Source organism: Ursus arctos, unplaced genomic scaffold (assembly GCF_023065955.2).
Source record: "Ursus arctos isolate Adak ecotype North America unplaced genomic scaffold, UrsArc2.0 scaffold_19, whole genome shotgun sequence".
NCBI lineage: Eukaryota > Metazoa > Chordata > Mammalia > Carnivora > Ursidae > Ursus > Ursus arctos.
The window spans coordinates 40,511,070-40,528,177 of record NW_026622863.1 but is presented as its reverse complement, the minus strand read 5'-3'; the positions used below and the strand labels follow the sequence as shown (position 1 = coordinate 40,528,177).

At 37.6% G+C, this 17,108-nt stretch overlaps 1 protein-coding gene across 1 annotated transcript; it reads right to left on the bottom strand.

Moving 5' to 3' along the window:
• Positions 1-560: 560 nt before the first annotated feature.
• On the bottom strand, positions 561-16,190 carry ZNF30 (zinc finger protein 30). The gene is given in 3 exon segments (XM_044378808.3): positions 561-2,188; positions 2,191-2,667; positions 14,392-16,190. Coding segments are annotated over 3 exon segments (1,803 nt in total). The 5' UTR covers positions 14,429-16,190; the 3' UTR covers positions 561-899.
• Between the last annotated feature and the right edge of the window lie 918 nt (positions 16,191-17,108).

The window sequence follows — 17,108 nt, the reverse complement described above, 5'->3', positions numbered from 1 at the left end:
TTGCAAAAGAAATTTCCAAGTGGACATTTTTCTACCCTATTATTAATTTTGAACTTATCCTGAATTTTGGACAAAAAATGTGGGTTACAGGTTATTCTCAACAACTTCTCACACATTAAAAGTCTGAGTATCTTTCTAGAATTGTTTGATTCAACTTAAGGGATGAGTTCTAAATGAATATCCTCTTATGTTTCTTTTTTTCTACAAAGTTTTATCCAGAAAAATTTATCTAAAATTGTAAAATGGATATGTGAATATGACGGCATTTCTAAATTAACCACTCCTATAGGGTCTTACTCTCAAAATTTCACTAGCAGTTTACAAAAATGCTAATAATGAAATTAATAAATATTGGGCATAGGTTTTTACAAGTATGTACGTTCTATCACCACCATTTTAAAGCAATGTCTTGAAACAAAAAGTAAGGTGTCTAATGTCAAACAGGTTGAAGGTGGTGGCATGACAATGATGAGAATTGACATCTGTGATATAGCAGGCTTTCCAATATATATTACCTGTTTTTTAAAAATCAGGACAGATTATCTGAAGTTCAGCAATGATTTAAGAGTAACTGGAATGTTTTTTTATTCGCTAGTTCATTCAACCATATTAGAATATGTCATATAAAATTTCATGCTATCAATGCTGTATTAATGTTTCCCACCTTTTCTGAATTGGCCACCAATCCAGAATGTTTGGATTCAGATATTGTAAACACAAGAATGACAAATAAAGGCTTTCTTATGTTTTTTGAATTCCATTATGAATTCTCTAATATGAGAATATTTTCTAAAGACCTACCAAGATTTTTAACATCCATGTTTCTCATTAGCATAAATTCTCTGATGCTGAACAATGTTTGAGCCGTACATAATGGACTTCCCAAATTCCTTAAATTCTTAGGGTTTTACACACATATGGTTTCTCTGATGTACTTTAAGGGCTGAACTGTATCTAAAGGCCTTCCCACATTTTTTACATTTAAAGGGTTTCTCGCCACTGTGTATGCTCTGATGTTCACTAAGGAATGAATTAAGTCTAAAGGTCTTGCCACATGCCTTACATTCAAAGGGTTTCTCACCAGTATGAACACTCTGATGTCCAATAAGTTGTCCATATACAGTAAAGGCCTTTCCACATTCCTTACCTTCATAAGGTTTCTCACCAGTATGAATCCTCTGATGTTGAACTAGGTAAGAGCCAGAACTGAAGGCTTTCCCACACTCCTTACACTCATAGGGTTTCTCACCAGTATGAACTCTTCCATGTTGTACAAGGTATGAGGCACGACTAAAAGTTTTTCCACATTCCTTGCATTTGTAGGGTTTCACATCAATGTGAATTTTCTGATGTTGTGTAAGATGTACATGTACTCTAAAGGCCTTCCCACATTCCTTACATTCATAAGGTTTCTCACCAGTATGAACCCTTTGATGTACAGTAAGTTGATGGCAACTAATAAAAGCCTTTCCACATTCCTTACACTCATAGGGTTTCTCACCAGTATGAATCCTCTGGTGTTGAACAAGGTACGAGCCAGTACTAAAGGCCTTGGCACACTCCTTACACTCATAGGGTTTCCCACCTGTATGAAGTCTTTTATGCTGAACAAGGTATGAGGCACGACTAAAGGCCTTCCCACATTCCTTGCATTTGTAGGGCTTTAGTCCTACATGAATTCTCTGATGTGCATTAAGAAATGAACTAAGTCTAAAGGTCTTCCCACATTCCTTACTTTCAAAAGGTTTCTCACCAGTATGAATACTCTGATGTCGAGTAAGTTGTCCATACACAGTAAAGGTCTTCCCACATTCCCTGCATTCATAGAGTTTCTCACCAGTATGAATTCTCTGACGTTTAACCAGGGGTGAGCTACTACTGAAAGCCTTCCCACATTCTTTACATTTATAGGGTTTTTCACCAGTGTGAATTTGCTGATGTTGAACATGGTATGAGAAGGTACTGAAGGCCTTCCCACATTCTTTACATACAAAAGGTTTTTCACCAGTATGAATATTCTGATGCCGAAGAAGTTTTCCATACACTATAAAAGCTTTTCCACATTCCTTACATTCATAGGGTTTATCTTTATGGATTCTTTGATGTTGAACAAGATATGAGCTACTATAAAAAGATTTTCCACATTCCCCACATTCATATGGTTTCTTACCAGTATGAATATTCTGACAAATTGATGGCTACTACCAAAGTTCTTCCCACATTCCTTACATTCATATGGTTTTTCACCAGTATGAATTCTCCCATGTTTAACAAAAGCTGAACCTCTAATAAAAGCCTTCCCACATTCTTCACATTCATAGAGTTTCTCAACAGTGTGAATTCTCTGATGTTGAACAAGGTACGAAAAGGTGGTAAAGGCCTTCCCACATTCCTTACATTTATAAGGTTTCTCACCAATATGAAATCTCTGACATACGGTGAGTTTATCCGTTACTAAAGTTCTTCCCACATTCTTTACGTTTGCAGGATTTTTCACTAGAATGTGTTCTCTCGTGTTGAACAGGGTTTGAGCCTTGACAAAAAGTCTTCCCATATTTCTGACATTCACATGATTGCTCTCTATTAAGAATTCTCTGATGCAGAGCAAAAGATATACTTTTCTCAATAGTGGGCATTTCTTTAGAGTCTCATCCTTCAACTGAAAATCTGAAAGAAAACAAAACAACAACAAAAAACCCAAATATTTTATTTTCCTATTTGAGAAAGTATAGGAATATAGATTTCTATGGAAGAGACACACTGAAAATATCTATTAGAGATAAATAGCCTAGGCAGTACTAAAATACTTTTATAAAAATAAAAAACAGGGGCACCTGGGTGGCTCAGTCATTAAGCGTCTGCCTTCGACTCAGGGTGTGATCCCGGCATTCTGGGATGGAGCCCCACTTCAGGCTCCTACCCTGGGAGCCTGCTTCTTCCTCTCCCACTCCCCCTGCTTGTGTTCCCTCTCTCACTGACTGTCTCTCTCTCTGTCAAATAAATAAATAAATCTTAAAAATAAATAAAAATAAATAAAAATAAAAAACAGGTCAGAGAGAAATGCAGAGATTAATGAGAGTTTATTTAAAATACTAAGGTTGGTGATAAAACAGGTTTCACTTCTGATATTTAGGTGTGGATCAGAATCTTAGAAGAGCTTGTTGAGACACTGATATTCCAGCACCAACCTAGACCTCCTGAATCAGAATACAGAAGGGAAGTTCCTGGGCACTGATACGTTTAACATTTCTTATAAATGTTTCTGATACAGGTGAAATTTCATTCCCCCCACTGTGGCTTCTCTTTACACTTAGAATAAAATCCATGTATCTTTCATTAATATGGTCCCTGCCTACCTATCAGGCCTCATGTGAAGTCATAATTTTCTTTGTTCCCTATTTACCTCACTTTCCCCTTTCAGCACTTGGAATGTGTCACAAATTTTCTCATCCTTTGGTTCCATCTGTGGGTGATGTCATCTCCCAAAAATTCTTTGGCATGTGTTGTTTGCAGACTGGATCTTTCTCATCCTATATACGTTTAAGGTAAAATATCACTTTATCAGGAATACTATAAATTGCTGACCTTGCCTAAGGATGTCCATGTCTTTATCTTCTGTTCTAACACTTAATTCTTGTAATTCCTACCTGTTTCCAATTACATAATCATCTCTCTTTTGTCAAAAATTTTAATTTATTTCTCCCAAACCTACCTGTGGTAGATATTTTGGGTTTCATGACCTTTGCCCACATCATGCCTGTGAATATGTTGCATCACATGGCAAAAGATACATATAATTAAGGTTACTAATTAGTTGATTTAAGATGGAAACATTAACCTGGCTTATCTGGGTAGGCTCTAAAAAGCAGAGTCTTGCTGAGGGTAGAAGGGGAGTCAGAGACCTTCAAAGTGCAAGAAAGATAAGACTTGCTGGTTGCTGGCTGAAAGACAGAGCAGGCCACATGGAAAGTGTGAGAAGGCAAATAAATTCTGCCAGTAACCCGTGAGCTTGGAAGAAGACCCCATGCCCTAAAGAACTACAATCACAGCTGATACTTGATGTAGCCATCCTGTGCTGAACTGATCTATACAGTTATGTGATAACGAGTGACTGTAGTCTTAAGCTACTAAATTTGTGGTGATTTGTTACAAAGCAATAGGAAACTCACACTCTCCAAAAGTGGGCCCAACTCCTATTTCATTCAGCGCTGTACTATAACTCTCTAGCACACAGCAGAAATTGGGAGAAAAAAAAAAAAGACAAATCCTTAGACAAAATAATTAGGATATAATTAAAAGATAATATCATACAAATAATTCACTGATAACCCATTAATATAAAACAGACAGTCCTTGAAGAAATGAAGAATTTCAGGAATGAGGCAGGGAAGGTACAAGATGAACCTCAGATATCTTTGCCAAAAAGTCAGGTAAATTTCCAAGACTCCTAGATTTCTCAAGAAACACATGGGGCACCTGGGTGGCACAGTCATTAAGCATCTGCCTTCGGCTCAGGGTGTGATCCCAGCGTTCTGGGATCGAGCCCCACATCAGACTCCTCCGCTAGGAGCCTGCTTCTTCCTTTCCCACTCCCCCTGCTTGTGTTCCCTCTCTCGCTGGCTGTCTCTCTGTCAAATAAATAAATAAAATCTTAAAAAAAATAAAAAGAAACATAGAAGGCTTAATACGGAGCTCTGTATGGCAAATGCAATGACAAAAGGAACACACGAATGATTATTTTGAATTATACATATACATATGTAATTATGTAATTGATTATTTGAATCAATGATAACTGATGGATAAAAGATAAGTTCATAATAATTCTTGCAACAGAAATTATTTTTAATCTTTGAATAATCTCATACTTAAAAAAAGTATTTAACTACTGGTAAAGAGGCAATTTATTTGTCTTTCTCTTTTCATTGGGACTATGTTTCAAGATAAGCAAAAAGTACTAGTTTAGAACACTAAGAAATATTTTCACAAGAAATGATAGTAACAAAGTACCTTCCTACAAATAATTATATTTTTTATTCTGATCAGGATTAACAATATGACAGGTTGCTAAAGAAATGAATATTCCTTGATAGTAAAGTAAAAGGAAAACAACACAGATTACTGTTAAATTGCAAAGAGAAAAATTAACTGATGTGGGTGTGGACTATTATCACTCTAATCCAGTAGTCAATTTTTTTTAAGATTGACTTATTTTACAGAAAGAGTGCATCCATGCGAGTCGGGGAGAAGCAGGAGAGGGAGAGGGAGAATCCTCAAGCAGACTCCCCGCTGAGTGCAGAGCCCAAAGTGGGGCTTGATCCCAGAACCCAGAGATCATGACCTGAGCCGAAATCAAGAGTTGGCTGCTTAACCCACTGAGACAAAAATGCTTACCTTTTAAAAATATTTCCATGCTATGTGATAAACTGTACAGGCATTTCGATGGGAACCAGACCACTGGGATGGCCCCTACAGGTAAGTATTGAATTTGCACACAAGAGTCAACTGGAAAATTGGATCAGATATGTTATCTCATGAAACTGACAATCTGCCTTTAGGATAATCTCCATTATGTCTTAAGATCATTTTGGCCCACCAATTCTCTAACTTCTCAGAAAAAAAGAGTTATTTAGATCATTTAATTCAAAAAGGAGAAAATCTGGGTGTTGACTATTGTCAAAAAACTTCAACCACCATTAAAGGAGAATTTTGAACTGCTTTCTTCTGCCCTCAGGGCTTTTCATGTCATGCTATACCAGATGACCCCAAAATGGGGAGAATTATATAGCCCTATGGTCCAGGAGCACTAGATCTGGATAATGTTACAAAGGTAAAGAATTCGAATCCAAGAAATTGGATAGACACTAGTTCAAGACAGATTCTGTTTAGAAAATATACTGGCCCAACAAGGGAGAGATATGACTCTTAGGAGAATGTTGTACTTACATCTTTAAAGACCTCTCTTTGAGATTTTTAAGATCACTAAAATGGGGGTGCCTGGGTGGCTCAGTCGTTAACTGTCTGCCTTCAGTTCAGGTCATGATCCTGGGGTCCTGGGATCAAGCCTCGCATCAGGCTCCCTGCTCAGCGGGAAGCCTGCTTCTCCCTCTCCCACTCCCCCTGCTTGTGTCCCCTCTCTCGCTGTGTCTCTGTCAAATAAATAATAAAATCTTTTTTAAAAATCACTAAAATGATTCACAAAACAAGTAAGAGATCACCAAGTTAAGTAATTAGGATAATTCTTCCATATTAGGTTCTGTGGGCTCTTTGGATCAGGGATGGAATCTGTTCTTTTGGTTGAATGTGAGTACTAGTCTTTGATCCTGGCCTAGAAGCAGACTAGAAATCCTGATCATAATACTTCTCATAGTATTGTCTATACTGCAGCTTTCAAATGTATAATCTACAGTCCTAAATGCTGTTGTGCCAATGGATCCAAATAATTTTCCAAATAAAAAAATAAGAAAATACAACACTTTCAGAGGCTGAAATGACTTTCGTATACACACAATTATGACACATCCAACAACTGTGTACATTTGGATAATTTTGCTCCCAAGAAGACAACATTCTACCCTCCAGATAAGGCTGAAAAATGACCAAAAAGGTGGTGGGGAAAACCAAGAAGTGAAACCAACATAATTCCTTGTCTCTGGGTTAAATAAAATTGAGAAAAACACTTCCTGAGACCTGTCTTAAACTTCCATAAACTATCAGGGCCCAAGAGATTAAGTTTTAGTTTTGGAGGTATTTTTGTTTTTGTTTTTGTTTCAAGCAGTTCTAACTATTTATAAGAATTAATATTTTCTGACTTTTATTTGTTCTTAAAGACCTTCCGAAGATGAAAGTTCACTTATTTTCAAAATAGAATAAATTTCATCCTACCTTACAGTTACATAGGGTTCTACTGGATCTTTTTATAGAACTAAGATACACAATGGGATACCAATCATCTAGTTTTCCTTTAAGAATAAAAGAATAATGATCTCTTGGGACATTTTTGTTTCATCATCTGAAAAGCTATTTCATCATTACAGAAATTATATCCCAGGGTGCAAAAAAGATTAAAATAAGAAAGTGGAAAAATGCTGGCATTGCCGGGAAAGATGATACAGTAGTGAAATAAATCATTATTACATTGTCCTTCAGTTTTCTCAATGTGTTGCTCAAAGGATTGCCCAAAACTTTTAAGGTTTCAAAGAAGTCTGCAGACATCAATTTTGTGCCTTAAAAAATATTTAGCTTTTATTGAACACAGTTGAGAATTCAAAATTTTTCATTTTCTACCCATTATGGCAAAGATAAGTGACAAAGTGATATTTCATAAATATCAGACAAATCAGAAGATGAGTGCAAAGATAAAGGGAGCAGCGCTCTATAGCAGCCTGTCCAATATGGTAGCCACCAGCTATGCGACTAGACTAAGAGGTGCTGTGAGTGTAACATACATACCAGATTTTGAAGACTTTGAGCAAAAAGAAACGTAAATGATCTACCTCATTAGTAATTTTATAGTGACTGTACAGAAAAACTGATCATATTGGGCTATATTGATATAAACAAGATGCATTAAATTTACCATTTTCTTTTTAAATTCAGCACTAGGAGATTTTAAATTACATATGTGGCTTGCATTACATTTCTATTAGACAGAAATGTTCTAGATGACAAAATGGTATGTGGTGTACTAATATTGTTTATGGTTAAAAAAAAAAAAAAAAGGACCACTGAGAGACAAGTTGTATATGGACTGAGAAAATAGGAAAAGCCATTGGGAGGCCAATTCTGTAGTGCAAACTGGGGGTGAGGGTGGTTTGAATTAGGATGTTAGTGGTGGAAAGTGGTGAGAAGGTATAGCACACATAACATATTTTGAACATAGAACTAACAACACGTTCCTGCTGTGTGATACTCTGAATATTTAAAGCCAAGATCACCAAAGGCAGTCTTAGTCTGAATGTTCATTTGAGCCTAAGATGACTCTCTCATAGGTACTGCAGGTAAAAAAATTATTTTCTTTTTATGGTTATGGAGAATAATGTCCTTATTATTAGTATAGCCTTAAGTATTTGGGGATGAAATGTTATAATTTGTGCAACTTACTTAAATGGTACAGCAAAACGTTTTTAGATGGATACAGAACAAAGTAGCGAAATATTAAAAATGGTGAATCTATGTGATGGTTTTAAGGATTGCTATATTACTCTTTCAACTTTCATGTGGTTTTTAATTCAGTTGGCAAAATACAAAACCAAACCAAACCAAAACAGACTTTGAAGGATGGTATATTTCCATACATTAAGAGACATTAAAAACAATACAATTTATTTTAAAAAACAAAACAAAAAACCCTCAAAATAATATACGCAGACTGATTAGATGGAAAGTGTATAGGTTTGAATAGTGTTCCCCCGTCCCTCAGAATGTGAGTAAATAGGGTTTTGTAGATGTAATTAATTAATATGAGGTCATCTTGGATTAGTGTGAGCAGTAAATCTAAAGTGACTGGTGTCCTTAGGTGAAAAGGAGAGGACACATAGAGACAGACACAAAAGAGGACAGGCTGTGACAACGGAGACAGAGATGGGAGTGATGCTGATGAGGGAGCAGAAGGCTAGCTGAGGACAAAGCAGAAAGCACACCCTACACCGACGCCCGACCCCCAAGTGATATGTGTGACATTCCTCAGGCACTCCTGGCTGCCCTGAAGGAAGAACAAATTGTTAACTGATGGAGATCACAGTCCTGCAGGACAGGAGTCTCCCTCAGTTTACAAATGTCCCAGTGATTTACAAGGAAGAAGCTTTTTTATCAATAACCTAACTTCCAGAGACCCATAACTCAGTTTCCTGAAGCCCTAACATCACCCTCCCCTCCATAAAACTGAGGGAGGCTGAGGCAAAAGGAAATGTAAATAAAACTGAATTTCTTTTAAACCTACAGCCCATTGATAAGGACATGTGATAGGAGGAATAGAACATTCCTCCAGGAAGCTCCCAACTATCTTACTGTTAATGCCTTACTAGAACGAAAAGCAACCTTAACCGACCATAGCAAAGACTCGGTATCCTGTGTGTCTTCTTTAATACATGAAAGTTCTTTCAAAACCCCCCTTTCCTTACCTCCCCCAACCCCATAGTATATAATCACCACCCCTCACGACCCCATTGCAGTTCTTTCTGCCCACGGGTCCTGTCCCCGTGCTTTAATAAAATCACCTTTTTGCACCAAAGACATCTCAAGAATTCTTTCTTGGCCGTCGGCCTCGAACCCTAACGTCTTTCATACATCAATGTAGTTATAAGCCAAAGAATGCCAGGACTACCAGCAACCACCAGAAGCTACAAAGAGGCAAAAAAGGATCCTCCCCTGGAACCTTCAGAGGCAGCATGCCCTTGACTTCTTGATTTCAAACTTCTGGCTTTGAGAATTGTGAGGCAGTAGATTTCTGTTGTCTTAAGCCACCAAGTTTGTAGTACTTTGTTATAGCAGAACTAATTTACAAATTTGTGGTAATTTATTATGGCAAAAACTTATACACAAAGATAAATATATAATATAGAAAAGAGCTATGAAATAGATGTTAAAAAAAACTTTTCTTCAGGCAATTTCCATTTCTGAAAATCAATTCTAATCAAATGCTGAATAATTATAGGAATAAGTAGAGAGCTGGTGTCAATTAAAAAAAAAATAGGCGGGAGCCCACCAAAATGTGTGACACAGAATTGAAAGTAAATAAAAATTTTAAATGCAAATGATAATAGGCTCTGAAAAAAAATTATAAATTTCAAACATGAACATTTTCTGTTCTTTTCTTTTTTAATTAAATTTTACTTAGTTAACATCCAGTGCAATATTGGTTTCTGGAGTAGAATTCAGTGGTTCGTCCCTTACATACAACACCCAGCGCTCATCACAAGGGCCCTCCTTAATACCCATCGCCTGTCTAGCCCATCCCCCACCCACCTTCCTCCACCAACCCTCAGTTTTGTTCTCTATCGTTAACAGTCTTTCGTGGTTTGTTTCCCCTCCTTTTTCTTCCCTCTTCCTGTCAAACATGAACATTTTGCTATTTGAACTTATATCAACTTTTTAAAAAAGAAGCTGAATTTCTTGTTTTTTAAAGGAAAAAGAATTAGTGCATGTTCCTAACTATATGGCTTTCAACTACAGAACTGTATTTGAAATGTTGCAAAAGACGTTCATTTTATCAAAAAGAACACTATCTCTTTCTTCCTGACTTCTCTTCACTGCCAGGATGCTGCACTTTCTTCTAGGACATTCCTCCTTCCCAGCCACTCCCGGGCCGTCTCTCCTCGGCACACTCCAGCGCCTGTATCTCTCGCCGTCACTTACATTTCCGTATCCTACTAGGGCTGCTCTTCACTAAGTTGTGAATGCCATCTGATCACATATCCTAGCTCACATATTGAGACTAAATTTCATTAGAAGTTTTTTAAAGTAAAAAAGAATACGGAGGCTACCATGAAGAGGCTGCCATTTGCCAAATACAAGACAATTTGAACATCAAAATGATAGAAGATTACAACTGACTGAAAACAGTAAGAATGCCTGGCTTCACACCGTACAAACAAGTGAAACAGTGTTCAAATCGAGGAACAATCTACAAAGGAGATGTACTCATCAAAAATGCCAAGGTCATAAAAGGCAGAGAGAGACCAAGAAGTTCTTTCAAATTAAAGATTAAAGTAAGAAGACTACTAAATGAAATTCACGACTTTTGTCTTGACCACTGGGTTGAATTTTGGTTTTTTTCTTTAAAGGATACCGTTGAGGAGGCGCCTATGTGGCTCAGTTGGTTAAGCATCTGGCTCTTGTTTTTCGGTCAGGTCATGATCCCAGGGTTGTGAGATGAGCCAGGAGCTGGGCTCTGCACTCAGCAGGGAGTCTGCTTGGGACTCTCTCTCTCCCTCTGTCCCTCCCCCTGCTCGTGTGCTCTCTCTCTCTCAAATAAATAAAATATAATAAAAGAAAAGAAAAGAAAAAAAGAAATACACAGAGAAATAATTAGGGTAAAGGTGAAATTATTTCAAGGGAAAGGGACAGAATGAGAATGATAAAAAGCAAATACATAAAATATTAACGGTCTCTGGGTAAAGGTTACATGTATGTTCTGTGTTATTCTTACAAATTTTCTGGTTAGGAATTATTTCAAAATAAAGAGTTATATAAAATCCATCAACTAAGAACCTTGTACATATTTGTTTAAATCAATATATTTCAGCTAAAAGAAGAATATACAAATACACAATGGCACAGCGATTACTCAAATAAGCCAGACTCTGTCTAAATTCTAGTTCTGAGAACTAGCTCTGTAATTAGGAAAATTTCTTAATCATTCCAAGTCTTAGTTCCCTCAGATGTATTTTGAACATAGAACTAACAACAGGAATACTGACAGCAATTTGAAAAACGTCTCACAATGTTGCTGAGAATCAATAAGGCAATATATGTAAAATGCTTAGAATAGTGTCAGGAATAGGGTATAGAATCAATAAAGTAACTGCTATTACTACCACCACCAGCCGCGGGCTGTGTAAGAGACAATGATCAAAAAAAGGGAGTAAGTCGGTATAGCATGAGTAAACTCAACAACAAAGATTTCATACCTCTCCTCACTAATTTTCAGTTAATCATTTTTCTTCTTCTTCTTTTTTTTGATTTTCAACTCTTAACTTTTTAAAACACATAGTTCTTGATTTTTAACTTTTTTACTATTTTTATTTATTTATTTATTTATTTATTTATTTATTTATTTATTTATTTTATTATAATAATATTTTTTTATTATATTATGTTAGTCACCATACAGTACATCCCTGGTTTTTGATGTAAAGTTCGATGATTCATTAGTTGCGTACAACACCGAGTGCACCATGCAATACGTGCCCTCCTTACTACCCATCACCAGCCTATCCCATTCCCCCACCCCCCTCCCCTCTGAAGCCCTCAGTTTGTTTCTCAGAGTCCATAGTCTCTCATGCTTCATTCCCCCTTCTGATTACCCCCCTTTCCATATCCCTTTCTTCTCCTACCGATCTTCCTAGTTCTTATGTTCCATAGATGAGAGAAACCCATCATTTTTCTTCTTATAGCTCTGAGAAAACACAAGATCAAAGATACATATTCGTTCCTCTACTGTCTCAATTAAGTTATCTACATCCACACCCACTGTCACCGTTTCTTTCTTATGCACAAAATTCCACCACCTTACCCGTCCGGCTCAAGGCCATTGCTTCTACAAGAATTTCCTCCTTCTAATTCATCCATTTCTACCACTCCGTGGAACCTTTCCCAACATCAATCAGGCAGGTGTAACCCCATGTCCCAACGAACCCCATCTCTTCACAAGCAGCGCCTCTACAGAACTGTGGTACTCACCCCCCCCCCCCACGCTGCCTAAACCCCTCCCGTAGGCTTTCGCTCCTTGATACCACTGAGGATTTGCCCTTCTGGGAAGGCCAATATTCAGGCCAATGCTCATTTCTTGTTTAAATTCATGTTTCACTGATCATTCGTCCACCTTGAAACATATTCTTCACTTGTCTCTGGTGGTGCCACTTTCCTGTTTTCATCCTACCTTAAAATGTGCTTCTTCTCAACAGACTCTTCTGCAGCCTTCTCTAACAGAACTGTGAGACTCCTCTATCTGCACTGGCGCTTTGGGAGACCTCATGCACTCCCCTGGCTTTAAATACCAGCCATAAGCCAATAACACCCAACTGCTAAGTGTGAGCCCATACTCTCCCTGAGCTCAGGCTTGCATATTCAACAGCCTAGTCAGCATTTCTCATTGGATGATTAATAGCCATCTCAGGCTTCACATATTCAAAGCACACATGTTTAGATTTGCTCTCCATCCTGCCTTTCCCCTCTCTTTCCCATCTCAGGCAGTTGTGTCACCCACCATTCACCTGCTCAACTCAAAACGTGCTCATCCTTCTTCATATCCCTCTGCCTCCACACTCATTTATAACCCACCAGCCTGTTGTTAGTTCTATGCTCAAAATACATTCCGAGTGCCACTTTCCACCACTAACAGTCTAATCCAAAGTACCATCACTCCCAGTTTGCACTACAGAATTGTTCTCCCGGCAGCTTTTCCTATTCTTACCCTTGTCCCCATTCAGTCCACCCTCTATGCACCTGTGCAGGAAAAAGCAGAGAGGAGCAGTGGAGGGGATCTCCAGACCTAGAACCTCAAAATAACCAGCAGATATTCATCTAAAGGTTAGCAGGCTAACTGGAGGAGAAGTGGTGAAACTGATAGTGAGTATATGGGGTGCATGGTAAGTTTTGATGTGGTTGGAAGTGATTTATCAGGGAGGGAGAAAAGAGGGTTGTGATTAAGTAGAGGCAGGTAAAGGGCTTAAGGGGTAGTTGGAAGAGTTTTATCTCACCATTTGGAGAATCTGGGTGAAGAGAATATGAAAATTCTTTGTATAATTCTGCAACTTCTCTGTAAGCCTGAAATTATTTATTTTTTATTTTTTAAATATTTTATGTTTAAGTAATCTCTACACCCAATATGGGGCTTGAACTCAACCCTGAGATCAAGAGTCGCTCACTCTACTGACTGAGCCAGCCAGGATACCCTGAAATTATTATTTTTTAAATGTTTTACTTCTGCTCAGGGTGATGTTTTAAGGATACCGACGTTATACTAACTAATTAAGCTATATATTTTAATATGGCTTTCTAGTTTTTATATATTTAACAAAAATTTTAAAAAATTTAAAATCAGAAAAATATAAATTACACCATGGTTTCTAGTCACTTTCAAAAATAATCCAAGTTCCTGATAATTAACAAAAAAAATACACATGACTTGGTCTCTTCTGATACTCTCCCTTTTTTCTTGTTACTCTCCCCTCATTAATTCTGTTCTACTCTGCTCATTGCTCCCGAGTCACACAAAGCTCATTCCCACCTCAAGGAATGCCATTTGCTATTCACTCTGCCTCGAATGTTCTATATTATCATGCAGCCTAAGCCCTTCTTGTTCTTGTCTCTGCTCAGTTATCACCACCTCAGAATATACAAATAAATCTAAATGTAGAAAAGGAGCTGAAAGCAGTCAAATTCAAAATATAGCTGAAATACTGCGCTAATAAGAAAGAGAATAGGCCCAATAATATGACAGGGAAATATGAGAAGGTGAGTGAATGATAAAATTGGTAAAGGTGAAATTTCTTTGGAAATCTTGGTGAGATATTCATCTTTCTTCCAAGTTTCAGGCTTTCCATGCAGGCCTTGCTTGGGCCTTTGAAGGGAGAGTTACAAACAACATCTCAGAGATGTGCCTATTCCCTGACCACATGGGTTACTTCCAGCAATGAGAGCTTCTCTACCTGACCAGCTCTTACTCACCTGTGTATTGTCTTCTTTGATCCTTCCTCACTATCATCCACGGCTCTTTCCATTGTTCCAAAAAAAGTAATCACATGTGGTTTAGAAAGGGAACATCCAGCTTACAAGGTAAGAATGCCATACAATGCAGAAAAGAAATAAAATATGAATTAAAAAAATACTTTGAGCTTAGGTTAAACTTGGAACAAACTAAAGGTCAAAATGACATTGAGAAGTACTTCAGGGAAGGGCAAGGGGATTCAAGAATCCAGATAGATGGGCAAAATGTTTTATTTTAAGTGAAATCTATTCTCTCCCTCTCTCTCTCCTCTGTCTTGACAGAAAGCATGACCTTGTAATTGAGAACACAGACTCTAGTACCAGAGTGCGTGGGTTCAAATTCCTGTTTCTGCCTCCCACCAGCTGGGTGACCTTGGGAAACTCACTTAAACTCACTGTGCTTCAACATTCTCACCTGAAATCATTATCAAAATAGCCCCTATCTCATAAAGTGGTTGTAAGGATAAAAATAAATTAATACAAATCAGATACAAATATGTAAAGACCTTAGAATAATGACTGGTACATAGTAAGCACAATGTGAGTTACTAACATTATTACTGTTATTTTTCTAAGAGAAAAACTAAAAAGTTTCTTGAGACATCTCTATCTATAGGAAACTCATTTAATCTTAAATGCAAAGTTAATGAATTATAAATTTTAACCACAAAATCAGGTAACTGTTTTATAAGAAAGAAAATGAGGTACCTTCAGGTTTAAATGATTTGTTTATCCAACCCCCCCCCCGCCCCCATATAAGTTGCACAGGCTTTTCAGACAGAACAAATCAGGACCCTGTGTCTAGCTGTTTTGCCTGCAGGTGGGTCAGATAGTAATAGCGAATTTATAGCAAGTTTGAGCATAAACATATAGGAAATCTGGCCTTTGTCAATGTTTATGCAATAAACACCCCAGAGTTCTAATCCTGCCATTTCATCCTTTCCACCCTAACAAAGCTCAAACCATCTCTTTGGGGACAGAGGGAAGAAATGAGGTTCACTTCTTAAGATAGCCCTAAAATGTACGATGAAAGTGTTCAGGGAGAAGGTTCTAATTTACTTGAGAGAGGTAAACTTACCCAATGAGACCAAGTTACCATAGTTCTCCAACACCACATCTCTGTACAAATGCCTCTGAGCAGGATTCAGACTCTCCTACTCCTGCCGAGAGGCTACAGCCACATCCCTGAATGTCACTGATTCCTGAAACTGCAAACCCACATTATGTCTGGTGAAATTTTTTTAAAAAATGTTTTAATATGAAAGAAGAGGAGATAATAAGATTCAACGTAGCAAGGGAGCATCATAGAGTAATCAAGTAGGCTAGAAGCTTATGATATAAGAAGCAAATGAATCAGAATATCTGCATGTTCTGGAAGAACGCTGTTGCTACGGTCAAAATTTTCTTTATCTTGTGGGATATCACAGTACTCCAGATCTGTTGAGGAATTGGTAAAATAAGCCAAGTTTGTCTGTTAAATAAAACAGCATACACAAAGACACTGCCTGCTCAGTACCTACCCTAATAATTTCTCAAGAAATATTAATCTCTACACTATTTTCCCTTTAAGAGAAACAGTCATTTTTTTCAAGCATAAAATACTTATTTTAGAAAATAGATGTTACACAAATTTGTTAATTTCTCAAGCTTCAAGATTGTTATGTCAGATCATACCATAAACATTTTTCCTTATATTAATACAAAAATTTTCATGATGGCATAAAAGTACCTCTCATGGGGGCGCCTGGGTGGCGTAGTCATTAAGTGTCTGCCTTCGGCTCAGGGAGTGATCCCAGTGTTCCGGAATCGAGCCCCACATCAGGCTCTTCCGCTGGGAGCCTGCTTCTTCCTCTCCCACTCCCCCTGCTTGTGCTCCCTCTCTCGCTGGCTGTCTCTGTCAAATAAATAAATAAAATCTTTTAAAAAAAAAGGTACCTCTCATGAATATATATCAGAATTAGTCATTATTTTAGATTTATATGAGATTTGACCAAATGTCTCTGATTTCCCCAATTCAGGTAATCTACATTAATCTACAATTATGATAATAAGCTCATATTGTCATACAGCATTCCTCACTCAACACTATCTTGCTGTTTTTCAGTTAGTGGATTATGATGAAGATGATTCAGAATCAAATGAATGTCACCCAAGTCTGAGCGGTCCCATTCCACCACAAAATTGACCTACGGCCACTCTCAGGCATCACCTGGCGAGAATGATGGTATCAATGTTTCCACATCACGGTTATGGCCCTAATGTGTCCCTAAAAGCCTCACAGAGCACGTGACCTCATCATATTAAGACTGAGACCAATCAGTACAAATTCCCATCTTAGCGTCTGTGGAAAATGTTAAATCTTCTGATGTATGGTCACATGAGGCCAATATCTCAAACTCACCAAACCACAGACTGACACAGGGAGCTCAAATAATTCACGAGACTTCACATCTTCACTGTTCCATCTCAGTCCTTCAGCAAAGACTTACATCACATATGACCTTTTCAGTAATTTGCTCAATGAATTAACGAACACCAAGTAGAAAAGGAGACCTTATAAGGAAGAAGCAAATGTTTGGCACTGTTTCAAACAGGAGGAATCAAGCAGGTAATGAGATGGTGCTTAATGAAAATATCTATGTAGTCTAAAAATCCCAATATTTCAAGGAGGAACAACT